Source organism: Dicentrarchus labrax, unplaced genomic scaffold, assembly GCF_905237075.1.
Source record: "Dicentrarchus labrax unplaced genomic scaffold, dlabrax2021, whole genome shotgun sequence".
Taxonomy (NCBI): Eukaryota; Metazoa; Chordata; class Actinopteri; family Moronidae; genus Dicentrarchus; species Dicentrarchus labrax.
Genome location: NW_026136714.1, coordinates 9,294,055 through 9,322,023, shown reverse-complemented (window position 1 = coordinate 9,322,023; position 27,969 = coordinate 9,294,055). Strand labels below are relative to the sequence as shown.

The following is a 27,969-nucleotide window of genomic DNA, read 5'->3' as shown; positions in this document are numbered from 1 at the left end:
TGAACAATCAAAAGAGATGTTTGATTTTTAACTCATACATAAATTTCATTTATTTTATACAGATATTCAAAACATTTGCCGAAGTATTTCATTGTTTCATACAGAAATCATCTTTTAATTGCAAAGAAACTTTTTTGGAAAGGCCCTGTCACTGGAACTGAGAGTTTTCAGCAAGTGTTAAGTGCTTGAAGTTTCATTGTTTACTTCTTACGAATCATCCTGCAGCTCCCTTCATCAAGACCATGAAAAAAAGTTCCAATTAAAGCCAAACAGCACTGGGTTTAACCGCTTCCCTCCAGGCAGGAGTGAGCAAATCTCTCCCGGTGTGTCCCCCTCACAAAATGACACACATACTATCAAACCTTTAAAGAGTACATAGTATTTCCAGGCATAAAAAAATAAACTATAGCTCACCAATCTTTTGTGAAAATTGACTGTTTTTCAATCAAGTAATTTACAGTTTCAAATAAACACCTTTTATGATACTATATTATCTTTGTAATCCCCCAACAAGCTGTGCAAACAATGTTAGGATATTGATAAATTAAATGATCTGAAGAAGACCATCGCTTCTCCCACAACAATACATCCACCGACAGTATCTCCTCACTCACACAAACCCAGGATATCAAACAGTTTCCGCTCAAGTCATTTACAAATACAAATAGTTAACTGCTGTTTATTATTTTTCTGGATGTATGAACTTTTGGAAAGAGATTCTGAGGAGACCATTCTCCTATAAGAGCGCTTAAGGACTGGCGTGGACAATAAAGACGCTTGGCAAAAACAAGCACAACGAAACGCACACATACAAACCAAAACCCCAAAAGCACCGCATAATCTAACATGATGTGCAAATATAGTGATTGTGCGAACGAGGGTAAAAAAAGGCTTCAAAAGGTCTGGTCGTCGTTACAGGAGTCGGTCCAGTGGCCAAAGACCTCACAGATGTCGCAGTAGGGCCGTTCTTCACCCTTACTGCCGTGGTAGGTGGTGTGTGGAGGGGAGTCGGGCATCTGCATTTGTGTGGGACAGTCCTCAGTGTCGTGGAGGTCGAAGCAGTCACAGATGTCACAGAACAGCCTTGGGGGAGCCTTCTTCTTCACAGGTTCTTTATCATGGCTGCAGAGAGAGGAAAGCGGCTCCATGTGTAAATGACTGTCCGGTGGTGAGAAAACTGTGCCACACAGCTGGCATTATTTTAGAGGAAGTCTAAGAAGGTCTGCTATGATGGGACTCACCTATCGTAGTTATCCAGCTCACTTGGATTATTCCCATTGAGGGCAGCAGCGGCCATTTTCTCCAATTTGTCCTTGAGTTCCTTATTCTTCCTCTGGAGGTCAACAATGACTGAATTCAGGAACTCAATCTGTGAAGGAGATACACAGCATTAGCTCCAGTGCTGCTGATGATTAATGGTTATTATCCAGTAACACATTTTCTTACATAATATTTATTTTAAAAAATGATATAGGGTCTCCCTGTGAGGCTCATTCATTATATAAAGTGCCAAGACTTTGCCTTAATCCTATTGGACTATAGGTAGTATAATAGTAACCATGCCTAACCTTATCCCCCCCAAATAATTAACCCAATTTTGATAATGTCGAATGACCACTGTGAGTTGCTAGCCAAAGAAAAATCGAAGCTTGGAGAGTCAGTAAAATACCCACTTATGACGTGTCTTACTTAGTAAAAGTAATCCTTAACAGATCTGTTATCTGCTAAGCTTCTATGATTAACTGCAATTTTACCGAGGAATTTCAACAGAGAGCTTAATGAGTGCGAAAGGTATTGAGAAATCAAGCTTGATTTGTCTTTGGAAGATAGTTTGACACCAACTATAATGTGACGAAACATGAGAGCCACAGTGACAGTGACAGAAAAACATGCACAAGTGAAGCTGATGAAAAACATTAACAAACCGCTGCCTGATGGTGGTGTAGCATTGCCAACATCAGAGACAGGGCAGAGAAGAGGAATTGGGATTTAAGAAAGAGGAGGGAGAAAAAAAAATTTAAATTCAAATTAGGACCTACTTACTGCCAGGCAACACACTCAAATCATCACTGATGCAGATAATACAGTATAACGTTTCAGAATAAACAGAGGCTGGAGGTTCTGAGAATGATGACACGGCATCATCCCACCACTGTGGGTGAAATGCTCCAATAAAACTGAGATATCAACTCATGTCTATTACCAATGTAAGAGCGGAGATGATGTCACAAGCTAGATATGCTTGTAAAGAAATTTCAAATCAATTTTACACCCATTTCGCCTCTGTAAACATTATACTGTAACAGCTACATGAGTCAACAGTTAAACTGTAAAGTTCAGAAGTATTTGTTAGTAAATGTCTGAGTAAGCAGCACAGTCATTTCACAAACAGCATTCAGTAAGAATATTTCCCTACAACTGCCCCAATATGATGAAAATGTAAATTAGACCGAGTTAGTTATTGTCAAACCAGAAGATTCTATGGGCCAGGGTAGGGAAGCATCTTTACACCGAAGGTATGAAAGGCAAAAACTCTCAACCTATCCAGGCTATGATTGGTATTATTTAGGACGAGAGGAAAGATAAAACATACCTGACTCTCTGCAGTCTCCTTATCCTCCCTTAGTTGATCCAAAACTGCATCACCTAAAAACAACATCAGGTACAACATTAAAGGGGAACTTGGCAACTCTAGCCATTTCTTCGCTGGTTTTCACTTTTGTCGTCGCATGTTTTCTCAACGAGCTCCCCCTACAGCTCTGGGACGTATATTTCAAAACACTGTCGTAAAAAAACTCACACCCTCCTCCCCCTTTCTACCGCTGCTGATGTGCATTTGTTGCCAGGCAACTTTTTCGCATAGAGTAATGTCTACCGAGATGGATAATACATTCATCATCGCTTGTTCTTATAGCCGGCATGGCTAACCGGTATTGAGGGGGGCGTGTGCGTTTATGTGGAATTGCTGTAAAGCAGTTTGTGTTTCTCGCTCGTTCACGCTTCTCACGATACTTCCTATTTCCAACTTAACGGGACGGTAGTCCCATATGGAGGACTGAAAGTGCCACAATTAAATAAATAAATACACCATTAAATAATTACTTAAATGTGTCACTAATTAATTAAAATTGGAATTAAATACATAAGTGATATTAAATGTGTCATTAATTAATTCAAATACCGATTCATTTTATGTAAAATACATATATAATTATTTCACTATTTACATTTACATTTCATGGTCCTATCCCAAGGATTTCGTTGAGCAGAAGCCTAATGTGACCATACCTTGTTTGTTCCTAATTATCTGCCTTCATTTCGTCATCATGTGGTTAACACACTTGTACCATTACATGAAGATGATTGACATCACATAATTTTAAAGGGGTAAAGTACCTGAAAGCATTGTTTGGCAGGCTTTGAAGGAAAAGAGCAGCATGACATACCATCCATGTAATTACAATCGCACTGCATGTTAGCAAGTGTCACACAGGTGAAGGCATTTGTTCTTTTTTTTCCCAGTTCAGTGGCACACTAAACTCCCATATCATGGAAATGCTGCTACATGAGTCTAAGATTAATGCCTTTCTTCATCATCTGTGACATCAAAATATCAGATTTCCACAGTTAAAGAAAGTAAGCGTGCGTGCTGCTTGTAGTTCAGTTATAAAATCTTAGTGCACAATGGAGCGTCTCTCCTGCCAGGTTGCTGCAGCGCTGTCAGCTGCTATTCATATTGGACAGAAGTAGAGGAGGTCGTACTGCTGTTTAAAAGTGGTTTAACTGGGGTGTCCTGCCAGCTCAACAGGAAGACCCCCGTTTCCGACACAGTCATTTTGACACTCTGTAAAGTTTACAGTCTGATATGGTGTCACTCTGTGTACAATGACGCAGCTAAAAAACTAAAGTGCAGAGACTTGACTGACAAAATGCACGTCATTTTGGTGTCTTCTCGACTGATGGCGTGAATCATCGACCTTTTGTGGGCGGCCCCAGAGTACACAACGTAATCTTTTCTTCTTTTTGAGGTCACCTCACTGAGAACTGATACCAGAAATATGAACTCTGGTCTGGAGTTAAGCCCACTCTTACCTGAGAACGTGTTAATGGTGTCAGGCCCTGCAGTCAGATCCTTCTCCAGTCTCTGAATACGCTCCTGTAGATAGGCCTTGTCCTGCTCCAAGGCCTGAATTGTGCCCTGCAGTGTCTTAACTGAGGCACTTTCCCCACGTAGGACAGCCAGCTGGGAAGAAAACAACCCATGCTATTCAATACTGGAAAAATACTAAATATTACTCTTTGCTCTATAACAAATAGTGTTATGACAACGAGTAAAATCACTCAATGACATGTTCATTAACAACACTTATGCAAGCACAAATTCAATTCAAGCAGTTATTCAATCTACCAGTCGAGCGCGAGTACACAGTCCTTTGAAGAAATGTGTCACTAGGTTTTCACAGGGCTTACTTGCTCACAGTCGCATTTTCAGGTCAGGAAGGTTGTAGGATCCTTTGCATACACATTCAAAATGAAAGCTGGCCTACAAGTGACTCATATCTTGACTTGCATGAATTCATTTTGCGCAAGCTCAACAGTTCCGTCAATAAGACAATGGGGGCGTATCATCATGCAATAGCTTCTCACCTCATTCCTCATGGTTTCCACCTGCTGGTCCTTTTCTGAAATTAAGGCACTGTTTTTATGGATGGACTGTTGGAGGGTCGCCTTCTCCTTGTCAAACTGCTCCTTCAAGGTGCTCTCACTATCAAATACACAAAACCAAATCAATCTCAGAGGTACAGTACACAATCACTCCAGGCAAAGAATATATGGCCCCAATTTACCACATCGTTTCTCAGCAGATGTCCAACTTTGGAATTCAAACTATTTACCTGAGATTTGGGTTTCACAAATTTGAGGCGACATACAGAAAATTAAGAGCCATTTCTTCTCTGGCAGTAAATATATTTGTATGTAATATATAATTGTAATATTATATCATGTATATATCATGTTGACTGTTGGAGATTCAGAGCACAATGGCAAAAATCAGTAATGAAAGCAGATATAAAACTGTTAAGCAGGTGGGATGCTAAATAATATGTATATAGGATGTGTTGTGCATTGCCTTAATGTATGGTCACATTACATTTCAGTCCTACAAATATTGTTTCCCATTCCCTTCTATTGAAGTCTGTATGACTGAACAATTTAAGTGTGCGTTTTCTGGTCACAGTGCATCTTTATTTAGCTTTGACCGAGCGGATGTGCCTGTTCTGCACGGGCACACTGCTGTTAATATTTTAGCTTCTTCTTTAGTTTCTTCACCATTCTTAATACACTATCACACTACCAGAGTACAAACTGTAGTGTCGCTCTCATACACTTTCTGATTGCTCTTATCAAGACTTATTTATCTGCATCACAAACGTGACATCACATCCTTTTTTGGGGCCGCATGTGGGAACATTTCGTTGAGCAGAAGCCTAATGTGACCATACCTTGTTTGTTCCTAATTATCTGCCTTCATTTCGTCATCATGTGGTTAACACACTTGTACCATTACATGAAGATGATTGACATCACATAATTTTAAAGGGGTAAAGTACCTGAAAGCATTGTTTGGCAGGCTTTGAAGGAAAAGAGCAGCATGACATACCATCCATGTAATTACAATCGCACTGCATGTTAGCAAGTGTCACACAGGTGAAGGCATTTGTGCTTATTTAGGGAGCATGCCATAACATATTGGTGAATTTGCAGAGATGTGAGAAACTGCTTGAATCACAAAATGATAGTTTATTCTCTTACCTTTGCTTAAACTCTTTTAACTGCTTTTTGAGTTTTGAGTGCTCATCCTTGAGCTAGGAAAAAAAGAAAACACAGTTCAAATCCAATAATGGTCAGCAGATCAATAGCTTAAACACAAAATGTTCTGATGCTCGTAGGTTTATGTCAGATTCAGTTTTTAAATAAAGATGTAAAGTGTTGCACCTTCACAATATCACTCTGGCCTTTGTGATTGTTATCAAGCTCCTGAGTCAGCTTGTTGTTTTCATCTTGCAACATCTGCAGGGACTGCGTCTTCACAGAAACTGCTTCTTTAAGCTCCTCACTGAATAAATACAAGTGTTAAAATCATCAACCCACGTAGACAACATATTATAACAGCAGCCAAAATGAAGGATATACTCACATTTCCTGACACAGACTCTTAGCCCTCTGAGTTTCTGTGCAAAGCTGCTCTTTGGATAGATTCAATTCTTCTTGGTACTTGGATTTGTCTTTCCTCAATTGTTTTAGCTAAAAACAATAACGACAAACATATTCATTTTCACAACTATATGACACACATATGCCAATTACCAATTTTGTCTGTCAAGACCCATCTCTTACCTGGGTCTCCACCTCCTGCTTGGAGTTCTGGAGCTCTTCCAGCAAGGATTGGGCTTTGTTCTTCTCCTGCATCAAAATGGCTTTCTCTTTTGTGAGCTGTTCGAGAGCCTCAGCAGTCTTGCCAGAGGCCTCTGTAGCCTAAATGGTGCATGAGCAGGATATTTGCTAAGAACAACGGTTTCAAATCAAAAGTTGACATCAACGCTTAATGACTTTAACCAGCCACCAACCAAAATAATAATTGTGCAGGTCATTTGATGAAGCTATTCATAATGCATTGACTTCAACCAATTCTCTCATTTTGTTATTCAATAAATTAACTGCATGCTTAATGCAACCTTAATGACTGATTTAGAATCAATTATCCAAATCTCAGTTCGATGCAATTTTCAAGTGCATTCTGGTTGAGAATTAATAACATAACTACACATATACAATTATACTAAGGAGGAAATAAATTAGTATATACTCTACAATAATCTACAACCTGTGGCCTCAGAACGGATTCTGACAACACATCACCTTTTTTAATGTGTCAGATAAAAGAGATTATTGGGGCTATAATCATAAATAAGTGTGATGTAAATGTGTGTGAAGAAATCTCCACTCCTTTTTAGGTAAGTCTATTAACATCAATTATACAATCAAATAAAATATGAAACACCATTACATGGTGTGTGTGATAAAGATTACTTTACACCTACATAATCATACCCAGAAGAACTTGTGTTAGATCACGTTATAAGCCCACAGGCAAAGGCTGGGAACTAAGGGTAATAAACAGCGGTTAGTAAATGGAAGATGAAAGTTAAGACACGAAAATAAAAAGGACAGGGGAAAGGGAAACAAACCAGCAAGCATGCAGTGATTAGGTGACATAGCCCCAGCCATTCTAAGGTACGTGTCAGTGATTACTACTGGAGGAGGTATACCTCAAGCTGCTTAGAAATGGCATTTTTTAGTTGGCACTCGAGCTGCCTGACTTGCTGGGTAGCTTCATCTCTCTCCACCTGCAGGGCATCCTTCTGAGCTGTTAGATTTGAGATGCTGGAGGAACTCTCTTCTTTCATAACAGCAGAAGCCGATACCTCCTCAACAGCCTTCTTGTATTGCTTTTCTAAAAGTCCTTGTTCAGTCTGTAGGCCCTTGATATCAACCTCGAGTTGTTTCTGTCTAAGGTGCAACTTCTCTACCTCTCCTAGGAGTCTTGATCGTTCTGCAAGCCAGTTTTCTTGGCTTGTGCGGAGAGAAGAAAGGTCCTGCTCCAATTTACACTGTCCAGCCAAAAGGTCCTCTTTCTCTGTGGTAAGGGAGGTCATCTGTTTTTCCATCTCTTCACGCTTAGATAAAAGCTGTTCTTTATCTTCAGTCAACCGACTAGTTTCTTGTTCTTGCTGCTTCAATTGTGCTTTCAACGCATCCATATCCACCATAAAAGACTTATTTTGCTCATCAACATTCTTAAGGTTGGAAGAAAGCTCTTCGTTTTCTTGTGTAACTTCGGACAACGCTTTCTGCAGCTCCTCAATTTGTTTGGAAAGACCATCCTTGTCAGATATCACTTTATTCCGTTCACTGGATTCAGCCTGTAGCTGGGTCTCAAGAAGGTGCTTGGCCTCTGACACTGATTTTGTCTGACATTTTAACTCCTGGATCTCCAGAAGCAATTCCTGTTTCTCTTTCTGCAAGGACTGCAATTTTTTACCAGCCTCAGTCTGCAACGATTGCAGACACTGACAATCTTTTGTAAGGTTATCAATCTGTTGAACAAATTCTAAATTACCCTTCTCAAAATCAACTTTTAGTTTAGTATGCTCTTGAACAAGTTCAGTTTGGCCCTTTTCAAGAACTTCAATGTCAGACTTGTGTTTTTGCAGTTCATTTTGTAGGTCAGCCTTTTCTCGTTTCAAAGAGGTCATCTCTGCTTCAACTTCGTCTTTTTGCTGTTTGGTTTCCTCTAGCATTGTTGTTAAATGAGACTTATCTTGAATAAAAACAGCATTGTCTTTGGAGTAACTGTCTAACTGGTCCTTAGTTGTTCGGATATCACTAGCTAGTTTATCCCGCTCGAGAGACAGAGTATTTTTGTCAGACATGGCTTTTGTGTACTTCTCCTCCAATTCTCCCTTCTCCCCTGCCAAACGTTCACAATCCATTTTCTGCTGCTCTAGCGCTGCATCCAGGCTCATCTTTTCTTTTCGTATAGCATGTAGAGCCATCTCAGTTTCAGAATGCTGAAGGCGAAATGCTTGCTTCTCTTGCTCCAAAGATGATAATGCTTCTTTAAGTTTCTCATTGGACTGAGACAGTTGCTCCGTTGAGACTTGAACCTTCTCCTTTAATTCTTCTATCTCTCTGAGGAGCTCTTCCTTCTCATTACATACTTTTCTTTGGGTTGCAAGTAAGTCTTCTTTCTCCTGCAGAAGGTGAAGCCTCTCAGAATCAGTCACTTGACTGCTTGTCTTGAACTCTTCCAGCATCTGGGCCAGGCTCATTTTTGAGGCTTTAAGTTCTTCACATTCACGGACAGAGATCTCCAAGTCTTTCTTTGTACCAGTGAGCTTATTCTGGAGCTCCTCCTTTACTGTCTCAAGGCTCTTTTTATCCAACAAAGCAGCACTGATTTCAGAGGACAGCTCCACCTTCTCTTTTGACAATGTTTCTGTGAGGGCCTGCAGCTGGGTATTCTTCATAGTAAGATCTTCTTTTTCTAAGTTCAAGGATTTAAGTTTTGCCTGCAACTCAGCATTCTTAGCATCAAGAGATTTTTTGGCATTTCTAGCAGAATCTCTCTCTAAAACTAGATTGTCCTTTTCACATGTGAACTTTGACCTGCTGTCATTGAGGTCATCTTCAAGTCGGTTCCTTTCTTTGCAGACATTTTCATAATCATCAAGAAGTTGCTTCTTTTTAGCCTCAATCTGCTGGATGTCATGTTGATGCTTTAAGAGCAAGTCATTCTTCTCTGTATTTTGTCTTTGAAGCTCCTCAATATGGGCCTGGTGTTCACTTTTAGCATTCTTCAGGTTTTTGTTTTCAGTCTGGACTTCCTGAAGAAGATCTTTGAGCTTCTCCAACTCCTTGTTCAATGAAAATCTTTCTTCATCTGAGCGCTTCTTACTGTTGAGTAGTTCCTCTTGAGTTTTTGAAAGCTTATCCCTTGTTATTAGCAGTTCTTCATTCTTTACTGAGAGCTCTTGGTGACTTATCTCAAGGGCAGAGAGCTTAGTCTGGACATCTGAAAGCTGTTTCTCCAGTATGCCTTTCTCAGCCTTAACAGCCTCACTTTCCTTACACATATTTTCCAGATCTAGACTCTGCTTTTCCAGTTTTTTGGACAAATGTTCAACATCATGCTTGTAGGAGTCAAGTTCAGCAGAAAGACACTGGGAAAATAAAGTTGAAAGAAAAAAAAGGAGGGGAATATATATATACACAGGGAAAAGAAAGATGAATCCAAAAATAAACCAAGCAGATATGCACATAAGTGATATGCAATTGGAAAGGTTAAGCAATAGAAGCATCAAAAATGGCAGAAGACACACCACAGCTTACACCACAATGGAAAAATAAAAGTGGAACATTTTCACTTCAGCCCTTACTTACTTTATATAAATGTATTAATTACATTGATGCCAACAACTTTCACTGGCATATAAACAAACAGTTTTAGACAAACAAAGAGTTGATCCATGATGTTCAAGTACTTTCTGTATATAATGGCGTTAGATAGAAATGAAGAGAAAATGTATACTTTATAAGCCAAAGTTGTCCTTGAATGTAGAAATACACACAAAAACCAAACTTTTTGTTAGAAAGTGAAAATGCTCTACTTAAATGAAATATCAGGCTAATAAACAATGCTAGCAGGGATACACAGGAAAAGCAATTATCACTTAATTTTAGCTCAACAGCTAAACAGACTCAACTTGAATCCCCAGAGCATAAATATCCATTAAACAGCCACAACAAAACTATTTTCTGTGAAAAATTTATTTGGCTTTCCAATAAATTGTCTTTAAAGACCCCTGCAAGCCCATAGCCCATGCTAAGATGAATATGAAAACAGAGGTTATTAGCCTTAATATCGCAGGAAAATTAGCAACTCATCACAAATAATCTGTATGGTGGTAATTAAGAATGAAAATGTTGATGACAACATTAATTCATTTACTGATGTTAAATGAAGACATAAATATTACACATTTACATATAGGTCTGCCACTTTGCTGTAAAGCTTGGTTTCACGTTCAGTCTTGGTCTTCAAACTGTCTGTCCGCAACATCTAATGTAATAAACATCACCTTTCTTGATGTATCAAATTATCATCAACAAAAAGGATAGGTCACACTTTTCCTGATAATTTTTAATGAGTGAACATTAGTATAATAATACCATCATACATCAAAAACCTTTTAACTTCAATTGAGTTATTTGCGGAAAATGTAAAACATGTTGATTAAACTAATGTGTCTACACTTTTGAGGGTTTGTTCTTACCTGAACCTGTTCCTTGTATGGCTGCAGCTCAGATACCAACTTGTCCAACTCCTGGGTTTTGTCCTTGGAGGAGGAGAGGTCCTGCTTCAGCTTGTCAACTTGATTCTGCAGTACCTCAAGTTCCTTCACATGAAGCTCTGAAGCCTGAGAGAGGGATTTCTCTTGTGAGGCCTTCAGCTCCTCAACCAAGGTCTCACCCTGTTTAACAGTATTCTCCTAGAAAACAGGAAATGAGAAAGGCAATAACAAGTCATATTAAAACATGTATCTACTTTTTTCGAAGCAGCCAGTGACTGAAGGAGACAGGTAGAAGATGCTACAAATTGTAATGTCTATAAAACTATTTCTGTCTTTATCTGAAATATAATTTTCAAACACAAATATTTTTTTGTGACTGCCCTACAATACTAACCAAGTTAGCAATCTTCTCCTGAAGGCTACTTATTTGAGACTGATGTTTATCTCTGGTCTCTTTCAGCTCCTGCTCTTTACGGGACTGTTCCTGCTGGAGTTGTTCATTCAAGTGTGCCGCCCTCTCCTTCTCCTCTGCTAGTTGGCTCTGTAACTCCTCGAGCCTCCTTAATGATGACAAAAAAAGAGGATGTTTGAGAAGATGTTCAGTGACAGGTTAGATAACTGAAAAAAAGTAAGTAAAGCATAGAATAAAATAAGATTTGCATATTGATTTTAACATGCCATAGTGAAATAAGAATCATATTGTGACATGATTGGTATAATTTGTGGAGTAATGGAGTGATATAGGAGCAGGGAACAATAAAGTGTGGTACCTTTCTTTCTGTATGAGGTCTTCATTCATTTTGGTCAGCTGTACTGAACTATCACCAGATGCCGTCATCATGTCTGAAATATCATTTTCCAGCTTGCTTTTGTCTTTTGAAAGCTGCTCAAGCTTCTCATCTGCAGCCTTCAGCTTCCTCTCCAGCCCTGAGTGAATCCAAGACGAGTTTGTTTATAGGTTTTACAGTTATTATTCAATGATAAAGGGGAAAAAAACATAACACACCAATAATACAAACTACTTAGAAAACATTTAACACAAAAGAATGCATTTCAAATATTGTCACCAGCAAGTTGACTTCTTAGAGACTCTGATTCTGTGGTCAGGGATGTGCACTGCTCTTCCTTATTACTGAGCTTCTCAAGTGTTTCTGCAAAAATAAAAATGTTACATTTTAGATGCTAGAAGACTTTGTAAACTGAAGAAGGCCGAACAGTAGCAGATGACAGGTAAGAAAGGTGGGAGGAAAAACTGAACGAAGAATAAATGCTTATTTAATTTACCTTGCATAGTTTTTGCTGATTTTGCCTGCTCCTCTGTGCTTTCAGACAACTTTTGTTTCTGTGGGGAGAAATAATATTGCATCAAATTTCTGTACATGATTGCACTAGAAAAAAGTACAAGTCAATATTGAGTGTTGTTTAAGATTTCTGTGGGTTGTACAGCATTTAAATGTGTCTAATGCAAAAAGGTACTATTATCTACATCCAGAAACAAGGCATAAGCCTCACCAGGCCTCCAAGGTCCTGTTCCAGGGTGTCCTTCTCCTGCTGTACAGTGGTCAGACGCTCCTGTAAAGAGAGGACTTCCTGCTGCCTGCCCTCCAACTGAGAGCTCAATTCACCAACCTACAGCACATGTCAAGTAGAAAATACAGGGGACAGAAGAGCAGAAACAAACAGAAAAGAAATATTAAAACAAAACAATCATTGTCTAACAATGCCATACTAACCTTACAGAAGAAATATCAACACCACCTCACTAAAACATGAGACACACTGAAAAGGAAGTATTTAAAGAGGCAAGAGGTGAATAAGAACCCACCTTGGCACCTTGGTTGTTTCCTTGGCTCTGAACCACCTCTAATTGACTCTTCAGGGTTTCAATCTCCTGGTTACATTGTGCTACTTGGCTGCGGAGAGCCACTATTTCTGCCATCTGCTCTTTGGTTTCTCTGACCGTATCTTGGGCCTGTTGTGCCAAACTTGCTTCTTTCTCCTCAAGCTCCTTTACCCTAAGTTCGGCAGCATGAAGCTTTCCAAGAACATCCTCCATCTCCACAAGGTGCTGCTCCTCTGTTTTTTCAACACTGGACCGTAGCAACTCCTCCAGTCGCTCCTTGTCATCAGTCAAAGACGACAGCTGTGCCTTCAGGGCCTGCATCTCCCGAGTCCAAACTGTGGCGTCAGCTTCATGTTTGGCTTCAGCCTCCTCTACAGCAAACTTGTGCTCCAATTTCAGCCTTTCTAGTGTACTTTTGGTTTCTACAAGTTCTTCTGTCTGTGCGCCTGCACCTTTGCTGAACGACACTTTCAGCTCCTCCATGGCTTGCTGGTGAGAGACGACGGCAGACTCCAACTTGGAACGCCAAAGTTCAATAATGTCGGCGTTCTCTTTCTCAGCCTGGCTTAAGCGCATCTGCATCTGCTCGTTGTCACCAGAAAGCCTTACAGATGTAGTCTGAAGCTGGGCAACTGCCTCACTGTGGCTCTTTTCTTGAGCTTCTAGCTTCTCCTTATATTTTGCCAACTCTTCTTGTTGTTTAGCTTCTTGGGAAGCCAACTGATCCCTCAGAGAATTTATCTCTTCGAGAAGGGGAGAAAGAGTAGAGTTTGAGTCCTCAGAGCCCAGCTGGGTCCCAAGACGTAGCTTCAGGTCAGCTACCTCTCTTGTTCGCAGTGAAAGGTCCCTCTCAAGCTCCATAATACGGGATCTTTCTGACACAGTAGCAACCTTTAAAAGCAGAAATCTTAAATTTAAAAATGCGTCCAAAACATATTGACCCACTGTACTAACAAAAGTGTGTTAGGGACTTAATCATACTATACAGTTACTGAAAGAATGAAAAACTAATTGGTAACTGCCATAATGGATAGCAAAGCACTTGGTAATTGTAAAAAGTAGGCTTGCTTTTTGATCCCAAAAACAAGATGTTATACTGACCTCTTGGGGCTATAAAGGGTATGGTCCAAATAATGGAAGTGAACACTGAAAGCATGTATGGCGCTATAGTAGTGTGTAGACATTTTCCACTATCCATTAAACTAAAAAATTCATGCCATGATTTAGGAGAGGTATGAACTAAGAAAAACCCTGAGGGAGCATTGACATGTTCCATTCTTTGTATGTAAATCCAGCTATGTTTATTCTAATGTTCTTTAAAAATGCATCTCTATTTGCAGTTTAAACTTAATATTTAATGACTTGGTTAAGACAGATGAATAATTTAATCAAAATCAACATTTTCTTAATAAAATAACTCAAAACATAACCTGTAAAAACTATGACCCGCATCCTCACAAAACTATAGGACTATATTTTTGCTGATACGTCTTATATCTATAATACCCTAGGGCAACACGAGGATGCGTAGTCTGGGAGGTGCAGCGGATTTTTGACTAGCAAAACGCAGAGACACCAAATAAGCAGGACAAATGGATGCTGGGAAGGACTTGGGAATAGAACATAGGATAACTGGGAAAATGATTAGCTGGGACAGGGAGAAGTTTGTCTGTCTGGTTAAGCAGTGATTCTAGTAAAGCAAGAGTGAGTTCAAGTTGGGTAACTTATTAGAAAATAGTACAAGTAAAAGAGCTGTCACTCAAGACAGCTGAAAGATGCACGTGGTTATTTTTTTTTTTAGTTATAACAGAAATTTTGTAACATAATGGAATTTTGCGTGGATCCATTTAAATGTGAGAGAAGTTAATATTTCCAAAATAGTCAACAAATGAATCTGCCACAAATTAGGATGCTGAATTTGCATATCTAAGCTTTACGCAGGATGGACTGATTTGAGCATTTAAATAAACCTAACATATATATTAGTTTATTATTTGATTTAATTTGTTTGTTGTAAAAGCAGGAGTATTTCTTAGGCAAAGCTCAAAAAATGCATTTGTGGGGTTCATTTACCACAAGCCCATACAAAGCAAAGCTCGAGTTGCTGTTTGGCACCTCTCGGTACCACTTGCAAATTATTGGCCACTATCCCCGGCCCAGGCCCTCTTTTCCAACGCAGCACACTGCAGAGCAGAATTCATTACCCTAGTGTCTTCTAACTCTCTTTGGAGTTTCTCAGCTTTGGTCTTTTCAAAGAGCAGGCTCTGTTCAAGCTCCTTAATGTGGGCATGCTCCAGTCTGGTCTGCGTCTGTTAGTAAACAAGGGGGAGAGGAAGAGAACACACCAGTGCCACCATCACATGCCAGCCCAACGCAGACAGAAAGGGAGGGAGACAGGAGAGAGGATGGAGGGGTTTGGACGATGACAATGGTGATGGTGTGTGTGCGTGTGCGTGTCTTTGTGTATGAGACTCGGGAAAGTGTATTGAGTGGGGGTGGGGAGTGGCGGATGAGTGGAAATGGGAGGACACCCCATGCAGAACTTTCAGGCTGTGCCATAAATAGTTGCATACTGGGAATTGTGTGAAAGAATGGTGGGAAATACGGAATGAGCGGCAAAAGAGGGGGGGCATGTGTTATGGATGTGCAGAATGAGTATGTTGATGGAGGCAGTTTAGAAGTAACCATGCAAAATTGACACCTGGTGAACAAAGCACATCGATTGTTATGATACATAGAAATTTAATAATATGTCAAGCCAGCAAGTAAATTAAGTGAAAATTATTTCCCCACATCATGGAGAGAAAGCAGTGATGGTTGTTTCCTGATCCCTATACTTCTTTCTGTAACGTGAAGCCAATGCACTTTATTATTAAGTTATTGTTGTAGATAGAAAGTCACTATAAAAAGATATGTTTCTACATTTTTTGTATTTTCAACTAAACCCACATTATGTCTTGATTTTGCACTCAGAAACTCATAAACCCTGTATCTTTTTGAATATCCACACTGCTTTCTCTCTTTGGTTATAAGGCCATTGTCCACACTGTACACAGTAAGTATTATAAGAAACCACCAGTTATCAGACCACCATGTGCAGGATTTGTGACCAACTTAACAAAAATCAATCAGTAAGATAGAAGCATGTCAGGCTCAAGAAACAGAAAGCATTCCCATTTCACTTCTTGGTATTGTGTCCTATGAATAAGTGTTTTATGGGATCTTAATGAAGCCTTTCCTGGCACAATTTTGTGCTTCTAGTCTTACATGTTACAAGTGTATGTAGACCTAGAGTTTCATTTTAAAAAGGGGAATAACACCAATTTTAAATGTTATACTAGTGGCCCAACCCAGGTAATACAACATGAACACAATCTGACAAAGTGAGCTGTCATGTCTAACTAAATAACTAACTAACTAATAAACCACATTCAAAGGTAATGAATGAGGAAAGAAGGTTATGATTATGAAACTATAACAAATACATTTTAGGGCTCACTGGATATTTTCTGTGTACTTCTAATGAAGGAATACACAGAAACAGTTGCACTGTCTATTGTCGATGGAGTAGGTATCAACTATACTGTAGCCTGGTACGTATATCTTTGTGTAAAAATAATCACATTTGAATTCTTAAACTGAGTGTTAGTCCCCCTTTGTTGAAGTGAGCAAACTGAATTCAGGTCTGTGACTGGGCAGTGGAATGACAAGGGAGCATCTCCAGTGGTTCCATGCTGAGCACTGGACCAACATGAAAGACGAGGACGAGAAGGAAAAAGAAGCAATAACGTCACATCACTGAACAGGGAGGCACTGAGGGTTATAGCATAACATTAGTACACCTTCAACAGTTTGAAGTCAATAAAGCAGTTGTGGCCTATTCGGAGAGATTTTCTGTCCGTGTGTTTCAAGCTACATGCAAGTTTTTAAATATATCCACAGCTGTGAGTAAGAAATAAAATGTTAGTATACACGTTTAAAAAGAAGATAAAGGGATACTCTAACCCTGTAGCCCTCATTTTAAACATCTATTTTGAGCTTGGATGCCTTCAGGGTAACTGAGATGATCCCCTGTGTAGCACTGTGGAATAAATAACAAATCCTTTGATCAGATATGAACACAGATAATAATGGGCCCCAATACTCTGCTTATCATTAGTTGGGATAAGAACATCACTCACTTGAGAAAAAGACAATGAGTAATCAGAGCCTACTGTATAAAATGACTATAAAATATTATGTGAAGGAAAAGGCTAAATGCATGCCTTTTCATAACAATCGCCATAGCTTTCATAATTAACTAGGAGAGCAAAATATTTTATCAATCCATAATAAGTAAACATTAATAAAAAAAATTTTTAGGTGGAGAGTTCCATAAACATATCATTTATCTTTCGACATTAATACGTTTTTCACTTGGCTAACCCTAGTACAACAATGAATTAGCCTATTAAGAAGACAGGTTTAGTGACCTGGTATGTATTTATTTCTGGTGGCCTGTTCTTGACATCAAAGCCACAGCCTTTCTGCACCACTGGGTGCATTTGACAGCATATCATCTAATGAAAGATGAAGCCAGTATCATGCAAACATTCCTACTAAGACTGCATAGTGTAATGTTTCTACTTCTAACATAAATGAGAGATAATGCAAATGCTCTGCCTGGACCCAACTGTAGCTCTGTGACAAGGGATACCAGTTAATCATGTGCAATCTTAAAGTGCATTGAACCTGCACTCAAAGAAACAAAAACATTTAAATCACTTTGCCATGGATATAGAGAAATGTTTGTGTGAACTGGAATCCTGAAATGGAGCTAGGATGCAAGGTGACTGAAGCACCTGCTGCTTCTGAGTTTATATTCAAATTTTATTTAAGAAAAGTACTAGAATTGCAGTCTGGTTTAATATTATTGAACTGATAATTTTGTTTGATTGTTTTGTTTTAAAAAATTCAATAAAGTGTGTTTGTTTCAATTCTGTGTATCTGTGTTGTGCATTTACCTCTAGGTCTCCTTTGGTAATGCAAGCTTCCTCTACACGGAATTGAAGGTCCTCCACCTTCCTATTGAATAGAAAGAAAAAAAATATCTTGTTGTTGTTCAACATATCTGCGGAACTAATGACCTTTAACTACAATGACCAAGAGCAAGGTTAGGCCAATTCAGGCACAGCTCTTTTCTCGTGGCGTTATAGGACTGTAATAGTATACACAGCATTATGATCTTTGCTGCCATTTTCTAATTTTCTGTCCAAACAAACTAACCTCATAATATCAAAACTCTGAATGACTGTCATGGGTGACTAGTCACACCTCTGGGAATCCTTACCTACGCTCCTCCTCCAGCTGATTGAGCAGTTCGACTTTGTCTTTGTCAGCAGCTTCTACCAAGGCACGTAACTGGTCCATCTTAGCCTCCATCTTCAACAGAAAGGTTGACATTGGACAAAAAAATCAATATAGAAGACGAGTCAATTATTCCCTAATTTATAATCAACAGGAGAATCATGCAGTTTTATTACGAAAACAGTGGGTGAGCTGACCTGCTCCTGATCATCCCTGAGCAGGCTAATTTCTTGCTCCATCTCTCCAACATGGCCAGTGGCCTTGGCAACTTCAGCTCTCTCCATGTCCCTCTCAGCCATTAGCTGCTCAATATGCTGCTGCTTTTCCTTCAGCGCCTCTTGCAGGGCTGTGGTGCCTGAAATCTTACGGTTATACCGTGACGATGTCTCTGTTAGCTATGGAGTGACAGAACACAAGCATGGTCAGAGTGCTGAGTAGGCACCACATTAAAATGATGGATGAGTACTTTCTAACACTGTTGAAACTCAGTATGTCCATGTCTCACCAGGCCTGTGCGGCTGGGCTTAGCGCTGACAGAGGATGCCACAGAGCTCATGGTACTGATGGAGGAAGCACTAGGGCTGCGCTTTAGCCCTGATGGTGTGGCCACTACTTTCCGAACTGTTGTTTTTGCTTTGGCTGGTGTGGTGGAAGGGAAGCCAATGCGTGTGACTTTGTGCACTGGAGCAAATAAGCCATACTTGGGTTGACACTGAAAATATCTGGGGACAGATTTGAATACAATCATGATTATGAAAGTCATAGTATATAGTTAGCAAGTATAACAAATTTTCTTTTAGTTATTAACAGATCCAGTGGATTTTGTACCTTGTGCCTGCCACTGCGCCGTCATTCTTTCCTAAAGGCTCATCCAATTCCACACCACACCACTCGCCTTTGGCGAAATCTGTTTCTCCAAGGAAACGTACCACCCCTGCCTTTGTACCACCAACCTTAGAAGAAAACAACAAATGTTAACAAACATTTAATATCCTCAACAGATAAGAGGATGACTAAAGAGCTTTGCCTGGTGAACCTGTGAGATAATTCCATTGAAGCAACAGAAACAAACATATACAAGCTTTGAGTAGAATGTGGCCAACCTGTCAACATGTGAAACTGTTTTTGTTTGAAATGTTCTTTTCTTTCATATATTTAAAAAAGGTCGAATGAGTAACATTTGGATTTCGAAAAGAAACTGATAAATATTCTTTGGCGAATCTACATCTGTATGTAAGCAAAGAAACTTTAAAAGGTTACATTTAAAAAATGAATTAATTTTAAATATAACTGGAAAAGTAAAACAATGTGTCCTTAAGCAAAGAGGAGAAATATGGCTCTGAAATAATGTACAAGTTTGTTTGTAAAACAAATATTTCTGAGTGGATCGTTGAAATAAACTAAAATATGGAAAGACTTGTAAAACATGACCCATTTAACAGTTTGTTTGTACATGTCCAAATGTTCTGTAATATTGCAATTAATTTCCAACATGCGTGTATATAACCATAATTAGAAGATCAAGCAGAAGTTTAAGTACATTGAAAACCTATTAACATCACTGCACTCCAGGGAAGTTATTTTTTTTTACTTTACCAATACACGGTCGCCTATCTTCAGTTCCCTTTCTCCCTTCTTGACTGATCCAGTCTCTGAGAGGTTGGAGACAGATTCACTGTTTGTGCGTGCAAGGTTGGAAGATGGTGTAGCTGGTGTAGCCGGCGTAGCTGGAGTAGCTGGCGTAGCTTGAGTAGCTGGAGTAGCTGGAGTAGTAGACGAGGCCTTCTTGGCTGCCGTGGTAGTTGAGGGTAATGTTGATTTTGTTGTGGGTGTATGTGAGGCTACACTACCAACTGAAGGAGTGGGCGATGAAGCGCGTGAGGGAGGTGCTGTCTGAGTTCCATTAGCCTCCCCTTCTGTGTGAGACAACTTGGATGGGCGGGTGAATATTCCTCGCAGGGCTTCGCACTGGAAGTAGCGCACCCCTGCCACCGACCCGTCATTTTTCCCAATTGGCTCATCTAAAACAATCCCTGCCCACTGTCCTGGGGCAAACTGTGTCTCTCCCAAAAACTGTATGTAGCCTGGCTTATTCCCATTCACCCATACTCGCTCCCCAGTCTGGAAGTTCTCCCCACCACTCTGGCCATCTCCTCCACTGGCACTTGCAGCCGATTTGTCGGCCGCAGCAACTTTCGCTCCTGCTGAAAAATAAGGAAAGAGGAAGGGGAGAGAGGAAGAGAAAAACGGTTTTTAAAACTCAATTGAGTAATTGACATGAGAAAGATAAATGTCACAATTGCTGTGCAAAATATCATGTGATTTGATTTCATGTCCAGATTATAGTAAGTTTATTCTTTCCTCTGTTTAAATGTATTTACTTACTAGCTTTACATTAAATCACTTGTTTTTATTGACAGGGTCTACTGTGACAATTCAATATTATTGTTTATTATCTTTCCATATATGTATTGTAACAAAATACAAAGAATGCTTAAATAATTGAGATCATATATACTTTTTACTAGTGATTCAAATGGATGGTTTGGGTATAGTGAAGTGGGGTTGTGTGGGGTAGGTAAAAAGCAGCCTGAGAGATAGACAGGAAATTGGGGGAGAAGGGGGGATGATACGCATCAAAGCACATGTCAGCCTTGGTACATGGAGCACAAATGTGAAGTTTGATTAGTTTGAGATCTGGTAACTTTCTGACCCAAACAGGTGATCTGCGAGTTAATACAGCGCACAGCACAGCTAGGTTTATGCGCAGAAGTTCTGCAGTTAGTGCTGCCAACGAGCACTTGGCTGTCTGACCTCAAGATAAAGCAGTGAAAATATTCTTAACATAGCATACACTTTGAGGTGGGCCTGTTTTATGTGGCTAAAATATTTCTTTCTGCAACCCCTGTCCACAGCGGTATATAGCTCTGCTTCTGTGCCAGTATCCCTGTCTGCAAGCGGACTGACAAATAAACTGACTATGGATGTGTATCCCACACAACACACAAAAGCAAGTGTCTAAATGCCAACAGCACAAACAATTAAACTCGGCTTGTTAGATCCACCACAGTCTCCATTAGACATGACTTCTTTTTCTTTTGGCAGTTAGATGTTTATAGGAGCATAAAAAAAACAAGGTTCTGAACCTCACTGTTTATTCATAAAAACTGGCTAAGTGTCTTCATCAAATACCAAGGTGGGTCTCCTGTTGTATAGTTTGGCTCACAGGAAGTAGGCTGTGGGGATAAGCCAGTCAGTGGCCGGCTTTTTCAGCTGGAATTCTCCTCCCCTTCAACTATCTTCAGACACTATTTTGCACCAGGCACTGTAACTGCATCCTGCACTTAGCATTACCCAAGACACTATGTGACTGATTTAAAGACATACCACACCTTTTCTCCACTGCTGGAACTAAAATTAAGTGTGGAGAAGTCCCTTGTGTTAAGATAAAACAGCTGTTAGTGTGTCTCATATTTTATGTGTTCTCTCAATCTAACGAAACTGTCTAATGAAATTGACCATCTCGTTTATCGGTTCTGGCTGGAGTTGCTGACTAAAGACAGCATGAACCCACAGAAAAGTCTGTTTAGCCACAGCCTGCCACAAGCTGAGCTATATCACGGCAAAAACTGGCACCAAGCACAATGTAAACAGGTCTGCTGACAAGTATGGGGACAGTGTGGCACATGTGACATGAGGTCACATTCACAAGCCCTATTGAAAAGATATAAAATCCCTTGGTACCACTCACAGCACTCTAACTACCAACAAAACAACCCCTGGCTAAAGAACATTCAAGGGCAAACATTGCACTGCCACATGTTCACCACAATTTTAAGAAGCTACACATGAAAAAAAGTTTCTTACCTGCGCTGGGGTTGGTTCTGGGGGCTGCTGTCCCAGGTTGCTTCGATATCTTGCTGGGCACTTTGATCCCACTGGGCTTAGCTGTGCTCATGTTTCCTCCTGTGATCTCTTAGACCAACAAGGCTTGTGTCCGTCAGTGGGTACAGACTGACCCCAGACCATGAAAACAAATGGTTGCAGCTCTGCGATGGCGAAGTTGTTCCGCACCAAAATCAATTCAACAAAAAATTAAAATAAAAACAAATAAAAAGTTTTAAACAAAAAAGAAAAAACCAGGAAAAGGGAGGAGGGAGAAAAAGTGCTGCCCACGAAAAGCACCCTGTTTGGAGAGACAAAAAAACAAAAAAAACATTATTTGATTTCATTTAGGTTTACTCAATTCAATTTTTACTAAGCACTGAGAGTAGAGATGGCTAATTAACTAGTAATTTAACAACAAGTTAATTAATCATTTGGGGAAATGTACTTTTCTTGCCTCTGATTCTGCTTAGTAACCTTGAAAATAAATAGTAAATACAAATATGCCTTGGAGGCATGTTTATGTACTTTGTTTTTGGTGCTCCGTTAATGGAAGCATTTTGTTTCTGTTATGACAACAAGCTCCTCAGCACACACCACGTCACAGACCTAAAAATACTCTGTCAAAGGCCAAATGATATGCAGTCTATGTTACTGCCATCATGAACACCTCAATAGCTCATCATCTGTGACCTTGACCATAATACACACAGTACCACAAACAAAGTCTCTCACTCAATCCATCATTCTGGCACGCAAAATCATGCAAATCTGGTTGGCAGATTTTTATAAAATAGGATTACTGTAGAAACAAGACCACCACCAGCAGCAGCAGCTGATCCTATTTGTCAGATTACCCTACCACAGAAACTGCACTAGCTGAATGTACTATTTAAACACAGTCCCTCTGTTGTTAGTTGTGTTCTGACATTGAGGCAGTAGGATTGTTTTTATACACTGATAGCCTTTATTATTTATATCAAACAAGAGCAAAACTACTGAAAAGCTTCGCAATCCAGGCCAATCTGTAGTACCTCAGACATTTCAGTGGAGGATTACCAACATGATCTCTACAAATCAGGAGCACAGAGAGTCTACAACACTAAGTCTGATGCTTGGTAGTGCAACCACAATCAGTAAAAATGAACCACACACAAGCAGCCTAAAGCAAGGATGAGCTGCTTTGTCAACAACATGACCCACTGCACAGCGTATGTGAACAAACATGCCTCTATAATTAAGCCTTATTGCAACCTTACATTTGGTTAAAAAAATAAAATAAAATCATGTTAGGACAATATGCATACAACCGTTACCAAAGGGACTTAAACATTATTGAATATAGTTATTGGATTTCATGTGCTGCTCACCTGTCTGAGAACAGCGTCACTTTTGGATAAATTAGTGAGAACAGGGAGCTTATTGACTAATTATTAACAGAATCATTTTCTGTTACACACTGCATGCCAGTGCCTCAGAGCAGTGCTTTTGCTTATAATTACTCTTACCACAAATACAGAATATTAAATGGCTTGGATATATTTTTAAATGGTTTCATTATTTTCTGTCTTTAGCACAATTAATGACAGGAAGATCCTGCGGCAAAGTAACTTAATGGTGAATTCAGAAAATGTTCTGAATGTTCTAAGAGGGTGTTCGATTGGAAGTGGAGGCAATTCTTTTACTTGTCCTTTGCAGTAAAATAAACCTATATAAAATCAACCAACCCAGTGCCTTCACACTTCTCCTGCAAAGTCTGCAAACTGTTCTGAGTCAGTTTTAAAATCAGCCATGACGCTTGACCTCACACAAGGTAGAAACATAATATAGAACTTGTTCAACGGTGTCACACAAACATATCTTTCATTCCTGAAAGGGCCAAAGAGCTACAGTATGTAGGTTCATCGAAACAACCGAGGAGACACCATGTCTCACACCCTCCTAGATATTTCTCAGCAGTGGATAAAGGGTGGCCATCAGAAGGCAGCGACCTAGTTCAAATGCAGTGTTCCAGTTTTCGCCCGCTGTGTCTTTGAATGATACCGACTAGTGCCCTCAGGTCAGGACATCTCAATGGCTGAAGACCACATGGTTGAAATTAAAGTCACACAAAAGGAGCCTGTATGTGACTTTTAAAATCTTTAGTAATTCATTTTGCACCAAGAATAAAAGGGAAACTTGTATCAGTACCTAGTCTGATTAACTCAAAAAACAGCGAAACATGAGAAGAAAAAGTTTCTAAAAATCATAATGCATTGTGATGTAGTAGCACTCCACCAGGATTTACTACAACTGTCTTGTGAGCATTAACAAGAGACGTTTCAGCTCTGATTGGTGAACTGAAGCAGTCAGCTGAAAATGATCCACTTACTCTGGAGAATTTCCCACTGCAGTACTGTTAATCTTTTGCCACTGACTCTCACTCTAATCTGTAGGTAGGAAGAAAGCCAAATCAACATGTTTTGCAAAAGTTTAAGGGAATAAATATGCTGGTGTATTAAAAACTAGAATTCTTAAATACATTAAACATTAAGTAGTAGCCATACCCAAATCCCATATAGTCTGATTTAACCCAATAGAAACGGGTGGATGGCTAGCTTGTAAAACAGAACTGAGATTCACTCTACTTCTCAAAAAGACAGCATAGACATAATCAGCTTCCATGTTGGTAATGACAGACATTTATGTGCTCAGAGTCTGTCCAGGCAATGAACAGTATGAACCGCAATCATCAAAACAATGTTGGACAAACCTTCACACAGAATAAAACAAAATCCATCTGCGGAAGAATATCTTCATAACGCTGTTACATAGATAACCAGCTGACTGTTCAGGGTACAATACGTAGAATTTACATATTTTTTTAAGTTGAGCATATCTTGCTGACTACAGGAGTGCAAAACCACTTAAGATACAGACGATAGCTGAATTTGCCTGTCTGTTTTGTAACGACAGTAGAAACTCTTCACCCTCCCAAGTATTTATTAACTGATGGGAGGGTGTTATTGGTTACACAATCCAGAAGGCTTTCATTCCACATTGTTTTCCAGTGGCTAGCCTAATATTAGCCATTGACATCAAGAATACTGAAGTGCACGCAGGTTTCTTTGCAATGTTTTTACAGGAAGTCCAGCTGTGACTAACTGGTCTAGTCTACAGGCCTGGCTGCTGAGACATCCCTCTTCATTTTTGCTTCACACAGACATTCATTGTGAGATTCATAAGCCTAATCCAGTAAAACTCACATACAGTTTATACCAAAAGCACAACCTTAAATATTCAGAAGTGTGTATTCACTGACCACGTAACCTACACTCCTACACACTCGTTATTGTCATCACAAGGCAAAGGCAAGCTCTGGTTCTTCCTTTTTTGAGGAAACATCTGCTGGGATGATTATGTAGGCCCCTGCTAGTAACGACAGAGGAAGGTTTAGAAAAGCATTAACAGGACATAAGCACAGAATAAGAGCCAGAAGCATCCTGTGCCTTCAGTATTATGAACACAGATCCACCTGTTTAAAAGAGTCTGGCACTTACAATTGTTCCCAGACATAACTGAGACCTGGAATATAACTATATGGCCGGGTAGTCAAGGCTTCCACTGCAGCCCCAATGTAATATCCAGACTTTCCAGAACTAGTATAACCTCTTCAATTAGAGCAGATAGGGTGTATTACATTGAGTTACTGTAAAATCAAACATAATGGGCTCCATAGTGTACGGAAATCAACTAATATGATACATACTAAGACAAGATACTCATAAAAATATAGATATTTCTGTAATGTTTCCTGTAAGACATCCCCTCACCATAAATACCATATTGAGAGGTTCAAAGACTAGTAGATAATACAGGACTGTCAGAGTTTGAAGGGGTGTTGTCTTTGTAACCCATTAAAGCTTTAACTCATGCCCGTCAGTCCAAACAAGTTAAACTGCTTCTTGCCTGAAACAGAAAGGCTTCATTATAAATACCAAAGTCACACCTTTAAACCGCACTAGTGTCTAATGCAGAGACTCCTCTATTGCACAGCTGCTTCACTGACACATTACACGGTGTGCCTGTGCAGCTTCCCAGCAAGTGGCCTACCTCGCCTTGTCAAATCTATCAGTAGCCAGCGGACTGAGAGCTGTCGATGAGGTGGCACATCTGGTACGAGGGAAGTCTGTAAAAACCCATGTCAGCTTAAGTTACCTTACTAGCAAACTCTCTGATGAGACAATATCCCGTTTGTTAGGAGCTATATCGGTAGGCACATCCACATGTTCAAACATCCGAACAATAACCCCACTGACCGACCACCGTCCTAAGCACAACAACCGAAGCAAATTCCACAAGTCCAAAAGTCTCCGCAATGTCACCGAAGCTCCGGTAGGGCACACTGCTGCTACAAGTTGAGAGTCGGCATGACAAATTGTTACAGATAATACCACCTGAAAGGATAGCTCGCCGTATAATGCTGTTGTAATAAGCAGCACGCTGACTGCCCCTGCCACCTCCCCGGCTTAATCCCAGTCTGTTATCACGATAAGAATAGACGTGATTAGTTGCTAAGTAACGTTAGCAACGAGGCCCGAGCGAAACCGGTGGTCGGGGGACCGAGAGAAGCTGCTTAGCTAGCTAGCTGAACTAACACCTCAAGTAACGTCTACGCGTTTACCTGAACAACTTCAACCGCTCGTTTAGTTCACCCTAACTACTTTTATCAGCTCAGAGGGGGGGAGGAAAAAAAAGGAGAAGTACAGTTCACAGAAATACATGACCTCGACGCGATAGCTATTACTGACCTGATGTGTTTCTGTGCAGCCTACGTCTTCTGAGGGGGGGAAAAGAAATTACACAGCTAGCAAGCTAAGTGGAGAACCACCACCACCACGACGACGACGACTGCTGCTCGGATCAGACACAGGCAGGCACAGCCCAGTTTACGGGCTGTCTGTCCAACGGCCGAGGGGAACGTCAACGGTAGGTGTCGACCAAAGATGATATGTTCAGTAAGATGGGACACTCCTCAGAGAAACAACTTCCACACACACACAGACACAGAGAGAGAGAGAGAGAGAGAGAGAGAGAGAGAGAGAAGGGCGCAGCGATTAGGAAATCAAAGAGAATCACATAAAGCGAGATCGGGGTTAATACTTTGCTGGCAAGGTACAGGTATGTAGTGGTGTGTGTTAATGCTGTAAATAAAAACCGGTTTTAATGGCTTGGTGCAAATAAGCATACACCCATTAAAAAGCTTTGTCAGTGTTTAGGAATGGATTCATTGAAAAATGGTCTACAGTTAACGTTGTGTATTAATTTCAGACTTTTGAGAGGAGATTCATTAGATGCATACTAATAGAAAAGTTGGAATTGTTCAAATAAAGTCAAATTTGGTGGGGAAACTAAACTATCTGAGGAAAAAGAAAGTCTAAATTAATCAAAATGTAACTTGCATTCGGAATTTTTAATATAAAGACAGCATGTAAAAGTGGAGTTAAAAATCCTAAGCATATGGCTGCAAGGTACTATCTTTATTATTATTATTATTATTATTATTATTAACACGAGTATAGACACCATCAGTTTCACTTGACTTTGCAAGGGATTAAATAAATCTGTCCTTCTCTGGGCTTTCTCATAAATTGACAACACCCAGACACGAGCCTTTGTATGCATGTACATAGCTATGTATTGTATGTAGCTGTGCGAGTATGTGTAAGTCCTTTAAAAGTAAAGTGCAAGTATTTTATGCGCATGAGTGTATATTGCAATAATATACTATGCTGACTTTTTAAAACTGTAAATTCTGTAAATATTCTCAATTGCATCTATGAAATGATTAGAGATACCAATTTTCCTGCTCCTAAATTAATTATATTAAAGACTGTATGCATAAGAATAGTAGTTTTACCCACCAGGCAACCATTTTATAAATGCCTAATAATGACTGACTGACACTAACATGCATAGCTACCCTCTAAAGTCAAACAT

General features: G+C 39.8%; 1 protein-coding gene across 5 annotated transcripts; it reads right to left on the bottom strand.

Annotated features, from left to right (window-relative positions):
- Positions 1-19: 19 nt before the first annotated feature.
- Positions 20-27,018, bottom strand: clip1a (CAP-GLY domain containing linker protein 1a). 5 transcript variants are annotated; one of them, XM_051422475.1, is made up of 27 exons: positions 26,781-27,018; positions 21,973-22,291; positions 19,702-20,306; positions 18,934-19,058; positions 18,611-18,827; positions 18,303-18,500; positions 18,089-18,180; positions 17,763-17,823; positions 14,964-15,068; positions 12,742-13,650; positions 12,429-12,545; positions 12,201-12,258; positions 11,984-12,067; positions 11,687-11,843; positions 11,311-11,476; positions 10,899-11,114; positions 7,332-9,785; positions 6,400-6,537; positions 6,200-6,306; positions 5,998-6,118; positions 5,815-5,867; positions 5,613-5,633; positions 4,648-4,765; positions 4,093-4,243; positions 2,594-2,646; positions 1,242-1,369; positions 20-1,122 (listed from the first exon to the last, which is right to left on the bottom strand). In XM_051422475.1, the coding sequence occupies exons 2-27, from the start codon at positions 22,061-22,063 to the stop codon at positions 894-896; spliced, it is 6,774 nt and encodes a 2,257-aa protein (XP_051278435.1). In that variant the 5' UTR covers positions 22,064-22,291; positions 26,781-27,018; the 3' UTR covers positions 20-893. The 5 variants fall into 5 exon arrangements, with proteins under 5 accessions (XP_051278435.1, XP_051278434.1, XP_051278437.1 ...); XM_051422474.1 differs by having other exon boundaries at positions 19,702-20,309; positions 26,781-27,017; XM_051422477.1 differs by lacking the exon at positions 14,964-15,068 and having other exon boundaries at positions 19,702-20,309; positions 26,781-27,017.
- Positions 27,019-27,969: the final 951 nt, after the last annotated feature.

Excerpts from the sequence above, each read along its gene's own strand:
- clip1a (XM_051422474.1), bottom strand. The coding sequence starts at position 22,063 with ATGAGCACAGCTAAGCCCAGTGGGATCAAAGTGCCCAGCAAGATATCG. Across the intron at positions 17,824-18,088 it reads CAGCTGGAGGAGGAGCGTAG|GAAGGTGGAGGACCTTCAAT; the intron begins GTAAGGATTCCC and ends TCTATTCAATAG. Across the intron at positions 5,634-5,814 it reads TTAAAAGAGTTTAAGCAAAG|CCTGCCAAACAATGCTTTCA; the intron begins GTAAGAGAATAA and ends TTTCCTTCAAAG.